Below are 20,028 nucleotides of genomic sequence, written 5' to 3'. Positions count from 1 at the left end.
GAGAGAGAGAGAGAGAGAGAGAGAGAGCCAGAGAGAGAAGAAAGAAAGAGAGAGACAGAGACAGGGAGAGAGGGCGAGAGAGAGAGAGAGAGAGAGAGAGAGAGAGGGCGAGAGAGAGAGAGAGAGAGAGAGAGAGAGAGAGAGAGAGAGAGAGAGAGAGAGAGAGAGAGAGAGAGAGAGACAGCAGGGATGATATAGGGACGGGGGGGGGGCAGGGTGATATCGATAGAGAAGAGGCAAGACAGACTGTCCGGATTTGACGGAGGAAGATGACAGAGATAGAAATCGAGAGACAGTCAAAGACACAGGCCAGACAGGAGAGATCAAGTGAAGGAGAGCGAGAGAGAGAAAGAGAGAGAAAGAGAGATAGAGAAAGAGATAAAAAGAGCTAGAGAAAGAGAAAGATAGAGAGAGATAAAGAGCGAGATAGAAAGAGAGATAGAGAGAGAGAAAGAGAGAAGAAAGAAAGAGAGAGAGAGAGAAAGAGAAGAAAGAAAGAGAGAGATAGAGACAGGGAGAGAGGGCGAGAGAGAGAGAGAGAGCCAGAGAGAGAAGAAAGAAAGAGAGAGACAGAGACAGGGAGAGAGGGCGAGAGAGAGAGAGAGCCAGAGAGAGAAGAAAGAAAGAGAGAGACAGAGACAGGGAGAGAGGGCGAGAGAGAGAGAGAGCCAGAGAGAGAAGAAAGAAAGAGAGAGACAGAGACAGGGAGAGAGGGCGAGAGAGAGAGAGAGAGAGAGAGAGAGAGAGAGAGAGCCAGAGAGAGAAGAAAGAAAGAGAGAGACAGACAGGGAGAGAGGGCGAGAGAGAGCGCGCGAGAGAGAGAGAGAGAGAGAGAGAGAGAGAGAGAGAGAGAGCCAGAGAGAGAAGAAAGAAAGAGAGAGACAGAGACAGGGAGAGAGGGCGAGAGAGAGAGAGAGAGAGAGAGAGAGAGAGGGCGAGAGAGAGAGAGAGAGAGAAGTTGGCAGTTAGGAGGAGATTGGGCTGCAGTAAGCGTCTCTCTCTAATAAGGTTATAAATCGTCTTGTCCTTTTTTTTTCTTCCCTTTCTTCTTTTTTTCCTGCCAGCGTGAGACTTGGGCCAAGTCGGAAGCAGCAGCCTCGTTCCAGCCCTCTCATCCAACTTCGTGAGGAGCCAGTAAAAAAGCACCGCCGCCCGTCTGCGAGATAAAGATCACATTCAGGCGGTGGGACGCGGCGTTTATTAAAAAGAAGAAATAAATGCAAGAATAAAGAAAACGAAAGGGTCAGGGTCAGAGGTCAGCTGTCCTCGCTGGCTGTGATCCCGACCAGATGAAGGTGGAGACCCTCACTGAGGCCCGGCTTTGGTTGAGAGTCCCACACCTTACAGACCATACAGACGAACACTCACGAAGGGGACATAGATAGGCAGCGGAAAAGGATATGAAGAAGAATTAGTTTTGGTGCGATGAAACTAAACGAGAAAAAAAAAAGACAAAACACGGGTGTTTTGAAAACGTAAAAGCAAACCTTAAAAAAAAAAAAAAACCCCGAAAAGAACAAAAAGAAAGACGACGGCTGCGGTAGACGACAGGACATACATGACAGCAGACCCGAGCCAGCGAAATCTGCAGAAAAAAAACAGGATGTGCAAATCAACATGCAGCGTTAAAAATGAATAGAACCATTTTTCTGCAAGAGAGAAGAGTAAAGCGGGAGTCGGGTCTGCGATTCGTATTACAGGACGATTATGAGTATTAGCCGCTCTCCTTGGCATGACAAACAAAGACAAAAACAAACAAACAAAAAAAAACCTTTCCCATGCTACATGCATCTTTAAAGTTGTTGGAGAAATGAAACGCCACCGCAGCAGAGTGGTGCGCCCGCTTCGGGCTGAGTCATTCAGCTGCAGCCGTACAATGAGACAGCACTTTATAGACCGGGTAGGACACACACAGGAAGACAGGGACGGGGGAAGAGGTGGGAGGGAGGACAGAGGGAAAAGAAGGGCATCAGCAGGATTGAGAGAGAGAGAGAGAGAGAGAGAGAGAGAGAGAGAGAGAGAGAGAGAGAGAGAGAGAGAGAGAGAGAGAGAGGCAGATTAGCAGCGAGGGGGAGAGGTGGGGGGTAGAGAGACTGTCAGTCTGCTAGCAGGGGTACAATCACAAACCATCTTCCTCCCATCATCCTCAAAAAATCTATAACCAGTGAAGGACATTCATTGGCCATTAGCTCCCTCCATCCCAGATCCCAGATGTCTAGCTATCTATCTATCTATCTATCTATTGGACAGATAGATAGATAGATAGATAGATAGATAGATAGATAGATAGATAGATAGATAGATAGATAGATAGATAGATAGATAGATAGATAGATAGATAGACAGATGGACATGGATCAGATAAATAGACAGACAGATAGATAGATAGATATCTGTCTATCTGTCTGTCTATCCAGTAGTTACTATTTTTTGCTTTTGAATCTTACTGGAAATAAACTGTGACTGAAAACAAGAGAGGAAACTACCGTAGTGGTGTGCTGACAATAGATGTCTGGCTCAATGTACTGGAAGGATGTGGTTTGGCTCCTTCAAACATTGCATTTTATTTTTAAGAAGCTCACTAAGACCAATGGCTGTGTGTGTGTGTGTGTGTGTGTGTGTGAGAGAGAAAGAGAGAACGAGAGAGCGAGTGTGTGAGCGACTGCGAAAAAAGATATGTATTTTTTCCGATGTTTTGCAATACAGGAGGGGCCATGAGAGAGACAGAAAGAACTAAAGTCAAATCAACTTATAACGTTAATCTTAACATTAATATCAATTTAACAGACAGACAGATAGACAGACAGACAGACAGACAGATAGATAGCACACAAGATATAGATAGATAGAGCACCAGCTATAGATAGATAGATAGATCGATAGTTGATGGATCGTTAGATCGATAGAAAGATAGACAGAGACACTTGCAGTAGTGCAAAACATAGCACCAGTAATGCTAATGGTATTAGCATGTGTAATGGAAGTGTCACTGGCACTAATCGCAGCAGTAAGAGCAGAAACAGCAGCATCAGTAGCAGTAACAGTAGTGGTAGGGATGTTTGCAGAAATGGTAGCACAGCACTACAGCAAAAGGAAATTGGTTGGAGAACAGTATTGACTCGGAAAGCACAAAAAGAGCTCTCCCTGTGTCTTTTTTCAAACACACACACACACACACACACACACACACACACACACACACACACACACACACACACACACACACACACACACAAACACACAGGCACAGTGTTCTGTCATCGGCAGATGTGTTTTTTCATGTTGTTGACTCTACAGGAGCCACTCAGAGCCACAACAAATAACACAAATGCGGACACACACACACACCCACACACACACACAACTAGGTCAAGGCCAAGTCTGCAAGCTGGTGACATGTCACAATGTTTAAATATGAAAAAAAAACTTAAACTGATGATAAACAACAATAGTCTTGCATAAGCAGTATATTACGTGTGCGTGTGCATGTGTGCGCAACTTCCTGCTACTTCCGGTTATAAGCGGTTTCGAGAGAGACTGAGTGAAGAGGTGACAAATAGACTATAAATCTATTTTTAAGCCAGGGAGAGAGGGAGAGAGAGAGAGAGAGAGAGAGAAACACGTGTACACAAATCGAGAGAAGGAAATTAAGCGATACAGGAGAGAGTGAGACAGACAGAGCATGAGAGCTAGAGACACGCAAACGGGGGGGGGGGGGGGAGGGAGAGAGAGAGAGAGAGGTCGAAGGGAGACATTGAGAAAGGGCTGAGACAGAAATCATGTATAAAAGAAAAAAGAAAAAAAACTAAGCAGTGAGAGAAAGGGGGGGGGTGACTGCATAAAGGAGAGGAAGGGAGATGTAAGAAAGGAGCGAGAAAAAGGGAACAGAGACAAGAGAAGGAGAAGTGTGAGAACTCTGGGTTGCGTTCCTTGAACATGGGCAACGCCCATAAAAGTGACACTTCAGGGCGGCAAGGCACCAAGACCTGGCTGTGGCTCAAACGGATGTAATCTCTACTCATCTTTCCATCCAAGTCACATGATGCAAAAAAATAAACAAAATAAAATAAAAAAAAATCAGTCCAATTAAGGCGTTCTCATCAGACCTGTTTCGGCGAATATCACCCCGAACGAAGGCCCAGGAGTCCATCGTTCAGCACACACGGCTATAAGTTTCTATTGCTCCTTTCCTTCAGCTGGTGGACAACTTTAATGCTGAGAAGACGAGTGATAGAAACACACACACACAGGCACACGCACACAAACGGCGAAGATGCAATCGGCCGATCGTGTGATTAAATTCTACTCTACTCTATCAAATAAAGAAAAAAAAACTTTATGCACCTCAAGCGAACGTAGAAAGGTTTGGGTGAATTCAGTGAAGAAAAAAGAGGGAAAACAAACTATTCAAAACGCAAGGCACGCCTCGGGTCAACGTGTCTGTATTATATTGGCGTGTCCTAGCCAATGGGAGCGCTCTGGGGGCGGGGCTTAGCGTGTCGTTGGGCAGCTCTTTTGTATGAGTGATCGTGGGCACCTGTGCTCTTGCCTAAGAAACTGGGCATGTAGACGTAACCCCCCTCAGCTCATTTGCACTGTGTGGGCATTTTATAACAGTCCGACTCAAGGACACGTCGATATAATCAAGTTTTGGTTTGGATTTTTTGATTTTCTCTCTTTTTCTTCATTGAATTTTTTTTTCCTTCTCGACACCAAAGAGCACCCGGCTCAAACAACATTTAGCTAAGGTACAGACTTTTTAGGTGAGTTCTGGGGATTTTATTTGACATTTGCCCTTGCCTTCAGTTTCCTCTTTCTTCTTCATTCAAAACGACAAATTTCCCATTGAGCACACTTGAATGGCAATGTGGTTTACTTGTGCTTTAGAAGAATACACGGGATTGTCTCTGCAGGGGGCGATGGGGGCCAAGACGCGTCCCGCCGCATTCACAACATTTCTGGCTCGGGTCCTTCATCATCCTCACATCTGTCAAATGCCACCTCTCGCTCCCACAGTTGCCACAGTTCTCCACGCTGGTTTCCAAACAGCTGTTTCTACAGGCCTGCCTCCACGTAATGACATGGTTTGGGGTTGTTTTTTTTTTTTGCCCTATTGCACCACTTTATGAGTTTAATTGTGTAACCAAACCCCGCCACCCCCACCTGCCAACCCGGCCACACCATTTCGCCCTGTGCCCCAGTCACCCCACCCCTATTAACCCGACCGAGGTCCAGGTCCTAACTCCGCCCTCAGGGCCCTGTCTTTCGGGTCTGTGCTCTTCATGTGTCCGCTCGTCCCCATGTCTTTCACCTTTCACCTTGTTTGGCCGCGAGACACGTTTTGGATAAGTTTCGAAGCAGCTTTATTTTTATTGCCACCGTCCGGTTCAATTAATCAGCCACGTCACAAAGAGTTTCCTTTAAACTCTCGAATAAAGCATATACATCACGTCCAAATATCCACCGAAAAGAGGAAATTGACAGAAGGGAGGCCGAGCATGTGTGTGTTCACGTCTGCACTGCCGGCAATTTAAGACACCTTGCCGACACGTGGATTATGGGACGCTATTATGGGATGTGAGAAGTGGAAGTCATTTAAACTGTTTGGAGTGCCTTTGCGTGATCTATTAGACCGTCTGACATTAATCTCTATCACCAAAGTGACAGAAGAGAGAGCAACTTGATGACCCCTGTTATACTTATATCATTGAGCAGGACAGGCCTGTGCAGGACACACACGCACGCACGCACACACACACACACACACACACACACACACACACACACACACACAATTTGTCTCTGTCTTTGTAATGATGTTTCCTACTCTCTCTCACTCGTTCTCTCTCTATTCTCTCACACACACACGAACTACATACCTTTCATCTCTCTCTCTCTACCTCGCCCCCTCTCTGTCGCTCTCCCTCGCCCCTCCCTCTCTTCCATAAGTCTGTCTCTCCGTTCCCTTCCCTAATGGCGCGTCGTCGTGGCGATGATAGATGGCAGACCTTGGCTTAATGAGGGGTTGAACTTCGCCAACCCAGGAGGCAGGCAGGGAAACGAGGGAGCCATGGGGATGAGGGGAGGAAGACAATAAAAAAAAGAAAGATGGAGAAGGAAAAATGGAAGGTGAAAAGAAAGATAAACCGCATTTATTTCTTCAGGGAGAGGATAGACGCATAGACAGATAGATAGATAGATAGATAGATAGATAGATAGATAGATAGATAGATTTGAGCCTCTAAATTGTCTAGGGGTATTAAAGTGAGGGTGACAGGTTTGATAGCAGGGAGGGATTGGCTCCAGCCCCACAGGAGTAAAAGGGTAAATAAAGAAAATGGGTGTTTTGGATGAAATCCCAAATATTTTGTTAACTGTTTTGGCAGCAACACTGAATGTTGGATGGCACTGCCAATCAAATGCCTTGAAATTACATTACGTTTGAAAGTGAGGCGGTGAGTCAGACAGACACTGAGGGAAATAGGGACAAGTCAGCCCAAGTGGGATCGAGTGAGACCAAGTGAAGGGGAAGAGAGAGACAGACAGACAGACAGACAGACAGACAGACAGGCAGATTTTGATTTTAGAAAGGTACATTTATTCAGATTAAAGTCCAACAGCTGACACTCAAACACAATCACCTCTTAATAATCCAGCTCATAGACCATTGAGTAGTCTAAACAAGTATGTGTAAAAACAGAAATTCACAAGTTCGCCTCGTGGTTTGCAGCAACACAACATCCTGCCCTTAGACCCTCGCATTGGATGAGGAACAACTCCCTAAAAAAAAAAAACCTTTAACAGGGAGAAAAAAATAGGAAGAAACCTCAAGGAGAGCAACAGAGGAGGGATCTCTGTCCCAAGACGGACAACGTGCAATGGATGTTGTGTTGACACAATTTACATACCAAAGAAATAAAACGACACAAAGCCAGTAATATAGCCAGGACTTTCCCTAATTACACAAATTTAAAAAAGAAAAACAGATCTTCATCACCGCCCACTATGCACAATACCACCCCCAGTTCTGGAAAAAAGGCCATGTCTGTGTAGAGGCTCTGCTCTGTAGGGTGATGTTTGTGGTGGAAACCAGTTTCTGGGAAAGTCCTGGAGAGCACCAGTCGTGGACATCCAGCCTGGCTCCATGAATCAGTGGCCTCCCCCAGCAGCAGAAAGAGGAAGATCGCCCAGTGCAACACACTCGTCGACCAAATTCATCTTAAGCATCATCAAGGAGTTGCAATTTTACTTTCTGTACCAGTTTTTTCAGTCTAAAGATTTCCTGGTCAGAAAATGTGTTTACTTCCAAATCTCCTGTGTTTGTCATAAAACATTTGACTGAGCCAACAAAAAGCTGCAAGTCTGGAAAGTAATTTTCCATGCCGACTGCACCCAAACACTTGTAAAAACTTCCTGATTTTCAGGAAAGCATCGCTCCCTTCAGTGTCCACCTGTGTACGAGGAGTGGAAACTAACTCACAGTCACTTTCTTCCGTGTCCTCCTCAGATGAAGAGGAGGGTGGCTTTTTACCTTTTGAAACCCTCTTTGCTTTTAAATTTTCCTGTCCACCCTCTGTGGGCTGACTTTTAATAGACTTTTTTAATTTTATTTCATCATCCAACAGCATCCCTTCCTCTTCCTCAAGTACAGACTCCGCCACTCTACTAGCAGTCTGCTGTATTTGCTTCTTCCGACCACAATTCATATCTCGCCCAGCCAATTTCCTCCCCGTTCTCATCGTTTTCCTTTCCATCAGCTCCCACCTGTTCAAGTTCTGTCACCTTCTCATCGTGATCACCTTTTTTAACCCGCTCAACCTGCCCACCTTCCTCTCCTGCCTGCTCAGTCCGTCCATTGTCCTTGTGTTCTCCAGCCTCGGTCTCTTTCTGTTTCACCACCTTGTCTATTTTTCCTTCCCCTCGCTACCTGGCCCTCCCGTCTGCCCTGTGCCGACTCAGCAGCGCCGTCCTCAGCCAGAGATGCGCCGTTCATGATGGCATCGGGAGACGAGGACGGCCCCTGAGGATCAGACCTACCCTCACTCCTGTCAGGGCAAGACCTTATTAAATGCCCCTCAGACCCACAGCCAGAACATTTCATCACACCGAATATAACAAACACAATGTAGTCAAAACCGCCGATCCTGAACTTAAGCTTCAGATCCAAATCCTCCGCATTATCTCTCAGAATCATGAAGCCTCGTCTCCTATGGGGCACAACGTGTCTCAAGTGAGGAGACTTGCAACCATGTTTATCGGGGACACGAGGTATCCGTACCTTGCAAGCTCCTTCTCTAAAGCAGCATTACTCATGACCGGGGGAACATTAGAAATGGTGATTCTCGTGGCGGGAGTCAACGTGTCCTTCATCACCACGCCGCTGTCCACCACCTGGTTGGCTTTATCAACACTATCGATAAACATGACCACAGCACTGTTCATCCCGGATGCTGATTTGATGCTTCCATATCCCACGTTCGCCTATCGCGAGGCAGCGCTCCTCCACCGAGCACGTGACGGCGTGTCAACTTTTCAAACGCCGTCCCTCCACCTCCCACAGCGGCCATATTGCCCCGCTGAGGGCGGTAGCACCGCTGCCGAAGAAAAAACAACTCCACTCAGACCTGTCACCGGAAAAAAAAAAAACAACTAAAAGATAACAAAAAAGCAAATGAAAAAGGACAAGACGGATAGAAAAATCGAAGAGAAAAAAAGTTTCAGAAACTTGCTTATACCGAAGCACATGCTGCTACTCCGCCCTCACTCGCACTTCCGCTCCGAGAGAGAGAGAGACAGAGAGAGACAGAGAGAGAGAAGAAAGAAGAAAGAGGGCGAGAGAAAGGGGAGCAAGAGAGAGAACGGGGAAGAAAGAGAGGATGGGAAGAAAGAGAGAGTGAGGGAGAGAGAGGCAGAGAGGCTGAACAGAAAGCGAAATCAAAAGGACAGAGAGAAGGACAACGGACAGATATCTACGACGGAAAAAGACGAGGAGAGCGAGTGCGAGAGCACTTGGGAGTGGCAGATGAAGATAAAAGAGGATAAAGGGAAGGAGGGGATGGAGTTTGATGAAGAACAGAGGTGAAAGGACGGCGATGAAAACCGGGGGGGATCAAGGGGGACAGAGGGAGGAATAGAGAATGAACAGGTGGTGATCATGAAAGAGGGCAACTGGAGAAGGGACGGAAAGTAGTGATAAAGGTTGAAAGAGAAGGTAAAAATAGACAGATGGAGAGTGAATTGAGGAGGGAATCCATTTTGGAAGAAAAAAAACCCCCCACACACACACACACACTCACATATATACACAAATAAATACCAGCAACAGAAAGATTAGAGAAGCCTTCAGAAAGTCGACCTCGGCCCTGTTGGACAACACGGCCCGATGCAGCGTTGCACCCAGAGGAGGAAGACAAACACAAGCAGTGTCGTAATCTGCTGCGGCCGGATTTCTTTCCAAGAACGCAGGCCCACCATTACTCACCATTCGAAAATAGATGAATGTGATGCTACTGTGGTGGCTGAGGCCAAATTACTCATAACATGAAGGAACATTAACCGTCGTTAGAAAAACACACACACGAGCACGCACGCCGTCCTCTTCATAGACCACATACTACATGTTAAACCATTACCGTCGCTTTACACCTCTGCTTTTGCTGAGAAACTAAGAATCCTCTTGTGTTCTTTTCGCGGGGGGAGGAAGTACGGCTTCCTAAATTCACTGAATTGAGAGAAACTGACCGTAACTTCTGGAAATTGTAGAGAGAGAGTAGGTGCTCTGCGTGTAAAAAAAAAAGGGAAATGAAGTAACTGACACAGCATGGTTATTGTTTCAGATAACATAAGCGGCGTTATTCCTGACATGCTTTAACTCCTGCACGGGCCAAGGTCAGGCTGGGGTCATCTGATCTGCTTTACCTCTGTTTTTAGACAAATCAAAGAAGAAGAAAAAAATCAAATTTTTAGCAACTTAAATTTTTTCCTTTTTTTTGGGGGGGGGGGTTCTCCCCGTTTGTACTTGGCCAATTACCCCACTCTTCTGAGCCGTCCTGGTCGCTGCTCCACCCCCTCTGCTGATCTGGGGAGGGCTGCACACTACCACATGCCTTCTCCCATACACATGTAGTCACCAGCCGCTTATTTTCACCTGACAGTGAGGAGTTTCGCCGGGGGGCGGGGGAAATCACACTATTCCGCCCAGTTCCCCCTCCCCACCGAACAGCCGCCCCGACCAACCAGAGGAGACGCCGGTGCACACATACCCACATCCGACTTCCCACCCGCAGACACAGCCAAATGTGTCTGTAGGGACGCCTGACCAAGCTGGAGATAACGCGGGGATTCGAACCGGCGATCCCCGTGTTGGTAGGCAACGGAATAGACCGCTACGCCACCCGGATGCCTTAGACCTCTACTTTTGCAGAGAAACTAAGACACCTACTTTGTTCTTTTTGCAGACTGATGAAGCAAGGCCTCCTAAATTGACTGAATTGAGAGAAAATTGACCGTAACTTCCGGAAATTGTAGAAAGAGAACAAGTGATGTAAAAAAAAAGAAAGAAAAAAAGCGAAACGAAGGCACTGATGCAGCTTGGTAATGGTGTTTCAGATACCAGAAGCGGTGTTATTCCTGACATAGTACTCTAAACCCGTGCACGGGCCAAGGTCAGGCTGAGTTCATCTGATCTGCTTTTGCATCTGTTTTTAGAAGGCTCAAAGGAATTTTTAGCAACTTAAATTTGCGTCAATAGAAACCGAGGAAGGAAAAAATAGATCTAACAGGACGTTCTTCAGGAGACAGAGAGTGCAAGAGAAGGTGGACATCTGCCAGGCTCGTCTTATTTGGACACGGCTCGTGGAGTAAATCCCATTGACAAGCTACCTTACAGCTTACAGGAGAAATGGACTGCTACAGGATCCAGATACAAGGAGGAACAGAGCGTTGCATTTCTTCCTGTCAGTTCTTTCTGCAGCTTTACAAGAGCAGGCAAAAGTAAGAAATGACCCCAATTTTGCCTTTACGCCCCCCAGCAACCGGAGCTCAAAAACCCGAGAAACACGGGAACAGTAGCAAGAGAGCTTCTGTAAATGTACACAAAAATAAGACACCTCATGAATGAATGTACACTGCAACAAAACTGCAACGACAAGTTAATTCTGTAAAGCTCTGTGAAGCAGTGGGTGGCCTGAACTGCATCCTTTGCTGGATAAAAACAGCAACGCTGACAAATTGGATTATGGACAGACTGATGGTTTTCCTGTAATGATCAGAGCTCTGAAATGGATATTCGATTGTTTTGAAATTAAACTTGCCCACATACACCCATGCAGACACATAAACACACACACACACACACACACACACACACACACGGACGGCTCCAGTTAACAAAGACCAGACAGACTCAACATTAGCCTGTGTGCACGTGTGTGTATGTGTGTGTGTGGTGTGCATGGGTGTGCGTAAATATACACAAGTGCATGGACAATTATTGACGTATGTAACTTTATTACAGCCAATCAATAGTGCACACTCTGTGAAACCATATACCAGTGGCTCTCTGCAAGACTTACAGTCAAAGGCTTATCTGTACAAACCAAACAGTACACATGGTATTTGATACAGCACTGTGTGTGTGTGTGTGTGTGTATGTATTACGGGCAACAGAACCCTCGTCGTTAGAGAAACAAACTCAGTTACCAGACACCAGATTTCAAACCCCCAGCCAGAATCACCCAGGGTGAGAGGAGGGGAGGTGAAATCCGTTCCCCCTCAGTACTCCCCATACCGGTGAGGGGTCACCTGCTACCTGTGTTGGTGCTTCACCTGCTACCTGTGTTGGTGCTTCACCTGCTACCTGTGTTGGTGCTTCACCTGCTACCTGTGTAGGTGTTTCACCTGCTACCTGTGTCGGTGTTTCACCTGCTACCTGTTTCAGTGTTTCATCTGCTACCTGTGTAGGTGTTTCACCTGGTACCTGTGTCGGTGTTTCACCTGCTACCTGTGTTGGTGCTTCACCTGCTACCTGTGTAGGTGTTTCACCTGGTACCTGTGTTGGCGTTTCACCTGCTACCTGTGTTGGTGTTTCACCTGCTACCTGTTTCGGTGTTTCACCTGGTACCTGTGTCAGTGTTTCACCTGCTACCTGTGTCGGGGTTTCGCCTGCTACCTGTGTTGGTGTTTCACCTGCTACCTGTGTCGGCGTTTCACCTGCTACCTGTGTCGGCGCTTCGCCTGCTACCTGTGTCGGTGCTTCGCCTGCTACCTGTGTCGGCGTTTCACCTGCTACCTGTGTCGGTGCTTCGCCTGCTACCTGTGTTAGCGTTTCACCTGCTACCTGTGTCGGTGTTTCACCTGGTACCTGTGTTAGCATTTCACCTGCTACCTGTGTTGGTGTTTCACCTGCTACCTGTGTTGGTGTTTCACCTGCTACCTGTGTCGGTGTTTCACCTGCTACCTGTGTCGGTGTTTCACCTGCTACCTGTGTCGGTGTTTCAACCCAACAACACCTCACAAGCAAATCTCATCTGAAATTGTGCGCTATTATGATTAGAAACACTTCTACTGTGAGGAGAGGGACACTAATGGGGGTCAGGGGTCTTTGCTCAGGGGTCCATTGGTAGTGTTGGACACTATTTGCCTCGAACATGGAAATCCTCACCCTATAAGTGATTGGGTATCCTGCATCCAAATGAAAATACCAGCACCTGAATTAGAAAGACTGCATCCTTACATAAAAACACAGTCAAACCAGTTATTCAATAAGTAGATTCATTATATAAGTCTCTCTCTCTCTCTTTCTCTCTCTCTCTCCTCTTCTCTTTCCACAACTCTAGCTCAATATCTATCCCGCTCTTCCACTTCCTCCTTCTCATTTCTCTCTTCCTTTCTCTGCCTCAGCCTCTCTCCATCCCTCTCTCTTTCTATTCCTACCTTCCTCCCCCTCTCCATCAAACCCTCTTTCTCTACATATTGACCCACACAATGCTGCAGCTTTATCGCATCAAGCCCAGGGCATAATTCAACACACACACACACACACACACACACACACACACACTGGGCCTTCCCACACAGGCATGTGCAATCACCAAGCCATCTCCGTTTATCATTTTATACACACACACACACACACACACACACACACACACACACACACACACACACACACACACACACACACACACACACACACACACAGAGGCATGCACAATCACCAAGCTAGCTCCATTTATCATTCTAACACACACACACACACACACGTGTATGTGAGGGTGCACATAAATACAAAACACACATATCATATCTAGTGCTCATCTACATCTCAGTAGACGCCCACACACACGTCTCTGCCGGGTGAAGAGAGACTGAGTCAGGAGAGAGCAGCTACAGCAGCTGCAGTGGGTTTCATTCCAAAGTCCTACGTCTCTACTGGAATTCATGAAAAAAAAAAAACAACAACAACAACAACAACAACACAAAAACTGATGATTTTTGTCAAAAATACAACCGATCAGATCATCTGAAACGCCTCGGTTTCACAAGCCGCCGTGTGCAGCTGCAAAATACTACTCCTCTGATGACTATCAGCGCCACTGTGATTACACGAAGGCCAAGCTGCGCCGGAAGAAGAGGAGGAGAGAGGCGAAGAATGAGAGATGATGACAGAGGGCTTTGGAGGGAGACCCCCTCCTCCAAATCTGACAAACAATGAAATATGTGAACTCAAATAAAGCAGGGGAATTATCAGCATGTAGGAGAAACAAGGTTAAATACCTGTACAATGGAAACGTTTAGAGGATGAAAGGCTGGAAGTGACGCTCAGAGATGAAGGGGGAGTAATGGTGAAGAGACAGACAGAGAGACGTGGGAGAGTCTTGGAAATAGGGGAGAGAGGGGGTGATTCATACGGAGAGAGAGAGAGAGAGAATGAGAGAGAGAGTCCAACAGTGTGTGTGTGTGTGCGCGCGCGCATCCATTACAGCTTGCGTTATCGGTCAAGGGGGGTGCCATTACAGTTCTTTACTGTATATGCGCACACACACACACACACACACACACACACACACACACACACACACACACACACACCCACGCTATTTTCTCCTCCGCCTCATTCTCTCCCTTCCTCCTTTATGTTCATGCAGCAAATGAAGAAGAGTACGGTAAACAAAAGGAGAGGAGGAAGAATAGAGGTACTGAAGCCTTATGTAACCAAGCCTGGGGGTTGAGAGAGGTAAATATATATGAGTATGAGACAGAGCGAGAGAACGAGAGAAAGCTGAAGAGAATGACAGTTACCGGTAGAGGGACATGATGGACATTGACTTCTTCAACAGAACGGACCGCTTTTTTCCTAATGGACAACTGCACAAAATTTACAAAAACAAACCCAAAACAAAACAGCAGCATTTTTGGGGGGGCTTAATCAAATTTGGTCTATTTTTGCTTTTTTTGAACAGGACAGTCGTGAGCGAGAGGAGCGAGGCCGCAGATGGGGGGATGATGAAACACTGATCACTGGTTTATCCACCAGCACCCCATATTGTAAAGTCCTTTGTAATGGCAATACGATTAGAGAAACTTTATAAACCCCCTGCAGGGGGATTGTATTCTGCTGCTGCAGACTCACTCATAACAGCACAACAGTGCTGACTGGAGCAGTGCAGGAAACAAAAGATGAAAACAACAACAACAACAAAAATACACAACTACTGTACAAGAATCACATCATGCAATGAACCATGTACACAACTACTGTACACGAGTTAGACCGCATACTAGGGCTGCAAGAAGCTATCGATACGCTTGAGTATCACGATCGGTTTTGTGATACCGTATCGACCTCAAAGACACTATCGGTTTTTACGTGATAGTTTACGTGCAAAGATTCGTGGCAGACAGTGGTTCATTTTTGCGATGTGTGTAAACCCCCGACCGCTAGATGGCAGTGTTGTAATCTATCTTCAGCCATCTGACTCTTCCGCTGTAACGCAACGACGTCAACGGAAACAGGAAGGGGTGGGGACACAAAGACCACAGGCCTATGAGATCGCAATATATCGCAATATATCGGGTCGTAACCATTATATCGTGATACGTATGGTATCGCCAGATATTTGCCGATACACAGCTCCACTGTATGGTGTATTTCACATGCACGATACACACATGCATCACTACATATCGCACAGGAAAGTGTGACAACATGCTGTGTGTTGCCTGATGAAGGTCTCGCACCGCAACGCCACAAATAAAAGCATTAGTGCACGCGAGGAGGCAGTGTGCAGGAGGGTGTCTGCGACACTCTCTCCGTCCCCGCGTTGGACAAATAAACCGAATAATAAACCTCAGGAAGTCATTTAGTTTACGGCTGTATAAAGATGGCGTGGCCAGCTAGATATATACATATTCGTTTGATTTTTTGAAGTATGAATACAGGAGGTAGAAAATGCTATCTGCCGGGTTTTGTCCCACGTGACAAATGTAAATTGTTATTGGATGTCAGATGGAGCGGAGTCGTTATATTGAATAGTAGTAATGGCCTGCGGATCCTCCTCCGCTATTGTTATTAAGTGTTACGTATCTGGACAACATGTGTTCTATCGACCGGCTTCGATATGGAGGGCTCTAACATTTACAGCATATGGCGGGGACACACACAGACACACACACAGACACACACACACACACACACACACACACACACAAAACACGAGCACATTCGAGCAGCAAGACAGCTCTCTGCAAAGACTCGCTCCTTTTTCCACTCTTAATTTGTGACAAGAGTTGAGAAAATCGGTGACGTCACACATGCTGACATGTGTTACGCGATCGAGCCAAACGCCGACGCCCCTCTTTACGGCGGCATGCTGTCCGTCAGCACGCGGAAGGAGGCGGTTGGCTGGCTGAATAGTCAATAGACAGCATGGCCGTGACGAATGCTCATGGGCCACGGCTCTGCACGTATCAGAGCTGCCAACCCATAAGTGAACAGATAAATCTGCTTCTGCCACTTTTAACAACCCGGCCTGACTTCGTGCTTGGCTTACACTGTGATCCCTTTTAGGTACAGCAAGTTTCAGTGGGTCCCAGTTGGTCAGAGCCATCATCAAACATTAAACAATAAATAAAAGTACTTGGCTGCCAAGGGGGAAAACAAAACATGGCTGCTTTTCTCAAAAGTTATAGTTTTTTGGGGGGGGGGGTTCCTCTATTTGGGTCCCAGGCTGCAAAAGCACCTCTGTCAAGCCTTGTTTGTAGGAAACGTCCCCTAAGCACACCAGCCTGGCAGCATCTTGCAGATGAAATGGGGGAAACGGCAGAAAAACAAAACACGGACGGCTCGTGCAGCAGCTGCGTCATTATCTGGAGCCGCGCTGGCGGGAAAACCAATTAATGCGACGGTGTCGACACGTCACGTCACAGCTGATAAGAATTAGCAAACCCCCTGAACAAGGATGCTGCCGGGCGGCTGCGCTAACGAGTATGCAAATTCACCAGGAGGACCGGGGGCAGAGTTGGGGGGACCGGGGGCAGAGGGGGAGCGGGGGCAGAGTTGCGGGGGGGCGGGGGCAGAGGGGGAGCGGGGGCAATCAGAGCGCAAAGGCGCCTCAATCGGCGGTGCGGGTCTGTTTTGGTGGCAAGACGCGCGCGCGCGTACCCACGCACACAAACGCACATTTCGTGCACACGAACGCACGCCTCCACCCCTCACACACACACACAGATGGAGTAACTGCGCGCATACAGCGCACGCGTATTATGTGCGCACGTGTGTGGGCGCGCACGCTAATCTGATCAGGCTATTGTAGTCACTACAGCTTAATCCTGCACTCGATGACTAGCTTAATCTGAGTCACGTGACTCTAGGTATACAAAAAAAAAACCCTAATCAGCACGCACACACACAAAGGGGTGCAAACACGCGTATGGCTGCTCTGGTGTGGTGTGTCTTTGCGTCGCGCGGCCTCTCCGGCGGACAGCTGGTCTCTCCCGGCTCTACGGCGACAACATAACCATGGAAACAGCCAGAGAAGGGGCTCCACGGCAGCATCGCCGCACTCTTCCTCACTCGCCACTCATTCAGGGACACCGACATTCCTGCTGCGTGTCTGTGGCTGGTTGGTAATCGGTCAGTGTTGCAGGGGGGAGGCGGGAGGGGGGAGGTGCGTGTTGGTTGTGTTGGCGTGTGCACTGCGTTGGTGTGTGCCGCTGCGGGCGCGACGGAGTCGCATCTCGGAAAAGGAGAAACTGTCCCGTCGCTGGTTCACTCCCAGCAACTTCCGCGGCGTGTTCTCAAGATTTGGTTGTCGCGCATCCGGTCCAAACTGCTCGCGTGCAAAAACGCACTTGGCAGAATTAGACCAGATCCCCGTTCAAACTCCGGGAAGGCGTTATCCCAGCCAGAGCCAGCAATGGTAGAAGAGATCCCAGCATAAGACAACTCGTGATACAGTCGTTGCATGTTAAAAACGCCACTTAAAACTCATCCCTGCGTTGAGCCGATGCACCCGGCGACTGCGCATGCGCTTACTCGCCCACTTCCGGCACCAAGCCACGAAACCACAGCAACCGTGTTTTTCCGGGGGGGGGGGTTTCAGGACCACACACTCCGCTGATACCGGCTGCGGGACGAGACGACAGCGTCTGCTGAGTTTAGCAGATCGGATCGATGCAAGACTGATACCCGGGGCCGCAAGCACCGCGGTATTATGGGATGCTGCCCACGCGATGACAACGGTTGTCAGGTATCACATATCTCCTATTGATCCCGGGAGAATTTAGAGTTGAGGATCGATAACTTTGATGACTTCAACGCGCAAAGGCGCGCACGTACGCGCGCGCGCGCGCACAGAACATTTGGACAATTGACCTCAACATGTTTGCGTCCTGAGATAAAGATTCAGTTCCTCATCAGCACGTCAGTGTATCAGTTGAAGACGAGACGAACAGTTCATCTGAGCGGGTGTGTGTGTGTGAGGATCGTTGTGTAGTCTGTGAATATGACAGGATCAATATAATTATAATGCAAAGCTTTACAGGGCACACGATCCAGTACGCAGCAGCTATCGCCACATAAACACACACACACACACACACACCCATACACACACACACACACACACACACGTGCCATCACTGACACACGTGACTCACGCTGCACCCCGGACTCAGCGACCAAAAGACGTTTGAAGGTTTCCTCATTATGGCAACAATGTGACAGGGGAACTGACAATGACACACAGACAGGAAGTGGACTACAACCCAGCAGGAAGTCAGCTGACCGAGCGACCACAGCCAGGGTTGAGAGATGAGCAGCGAACAAATATTGATATTGACTAACGGATAGCAGGTTGAGACGTGGAAAACCAATTACTGGTTTTGGGGCGGGGGGGGGGGGGGAGGGAGAGAGAGAGAGATTGATTGATAGTGTGGGAGACTTCCTGTGAAAGCTCGGTCAAACACGGCCAAGCTAAAAGTTTGACTCCCACACTCAAAGAGCAAGTACTTGCTTTATATAAAGGCAGGTGTCCAAACAGCGTTCGTTGTGCAATGGAGACACACGCAGGTACTCACACGCACACGCGCGCACACACACACACACACACACACACACACACACACACACCTCCATTCTTTGGTGTAGCGACTGAATCTGACACACATTTAGCCACTGAACAGCGTGGCGCACAAAAAGTTGCACATCTCAAAATGTCGTCACTCGACTTCATGATACACACACACACAAACCCACACACACACACACACACACACACACATTATACCCACACACTCTTTCTTTCTCCAGCTGTTCATCTCATACCTTTGTTCGGATCTGGCCTGATGTGGAAACTTTGCGTATGAGCTTGTGTGAGGTCTCCTCTTGCTCCCCGTCGCTGTCCGAGGACTCCTCTCCAGCCTCACCGGCCTGAAGGAGAGAGGAGGAGGAGAGACAGGAAGATGGGTTATGGATATCGGGTAAAAGAGGAGAAGTGAAAAGAGGGACGGAATCAAATTAGCCGAGCAAGCACGGGCAAGGGGGAGGAAGAGCAGCGGCGATGTGAGCGCGATGACGTGGACAGCGGCTACATGTGAGGAGGAACAACAAGTTGCCAAACATGTCGGCCATCTTGGAGGAGAGGCCTCCGCAGTACGTACCATGTGGCTCCGGTCGCTGTCCTGCTGGGTCGGCGCCAGCGGGTCCCCGGGCTCCACCACGTAGAGGACGTTGGGGTTCAGCTTGGACGCCATGACTGGTCCGCTGAGGAGGGAAGTCGACGAAGGAGGACGGAAAGGAGGAGAGGAGAGAGAGAGAGAGAGAGAGACCCGGTGAGGAGGTGACTGGACAGTGTGGCAGAGGAGAAGGAAGGAGAGAGAGAGCGAGAGAGAGAGAAATGTTCACCTCAAAGCTTACCAGCAAGGAGAAAAAGGAGAGCCTGAACAATTGTTGCTGTTTCTAAGAAGTAGGGGGGGGGACGAGGAGAGAGGGAGGGAGAAAGGGCAAAGGGTCGAGTAGTAAAGAGGAGGTCACAGGGATTTTTTTGGTGGGTGAATGCTCGATTAGAGGGGGGAAGGGGAGGGAAGAGAGGAGGGGAAGGCGAATGGGCCAGCAAGCTGTGGGACGTCTCCTTCGCTCTCCTGCCAATCTCTCTATCTGGACCGAATCTGGAAAAGATGGAGAGATGAATAATTGATTTGGAAAGAAAATTGCACTGTTATTTTGGAGCTGCTGCTTGAATTAAAATTTGAAGGGGGGAAAAAATAAAATATCGGCCACTCCGTCACATTCTCGCTCTCTTCTGTATTTCACTAATGTGCGTGCGCGTGTGAAAGTAAGGTGGTGATAATAATAGCGGCCCCCTTTCTCCCTCTCAGGGGCCTCGTTACTTCCTCCATCAGAAAACCTTTATCGAGGTTTCCAGTTCAACCCTCTGCTTTTGTATTGTGCAGCAGCGCTCCTTGGCCAGCGACCGAGATGAAAACATGCAACATAAAGAGCTAAATAAGAATGAACGGTAATTATGG

The 20,028-nt window shown here is 47.9% G+C and overlaps 1 protein-coding gene across 1 annotated transcript in view; it reads right to left on the bottom strand.

Moving 5' to 3' along the window:
• Nucleotides 1-19,254, bottom strand: part of si:dkey-172j4.3 (diacylglycerol kinase eta) — a 128,913-nt gene extending 109,659 nt beyond the window's left edge. Inside the window, exons 1-2 of the mRNA XM_056300347.1 lie at nucleotides 19,162-19,254; nucleotides 18,827-18,931 (exon numbers count right to left, since the gene is read on the bottom strand). Coding sequence (XP_056156322.1) covers nucleotides 18,827-18,931; nucleotides 19,162-19,254 — 198 coding nt within the window. The remainder of the gene's footprint in view (nucleotides 1-18,826; nucleotides 18,932-19,161) is intronic.
• Nucleotides 19,255-20,028: the final 774 nt, after the last annotated feature.

Source organism: Lampris incognitus, chromosome 20, assembly GCF_029633865.1.
Source record: "Lampris incognitus isolate fLamInc1 chromosome 20, fLamInc1.hap2, whole genome shotgun sequence".
Classification (NCBI taxonomy): Eukaryota; Metazoa; Chordata; class Actinopteri; order Lampriformes; family Lampridae; genus Lampris; species Lampris incognitus.
This window is presented reverse-complemented; position numbering and strand designations above follow the sequence as displayed.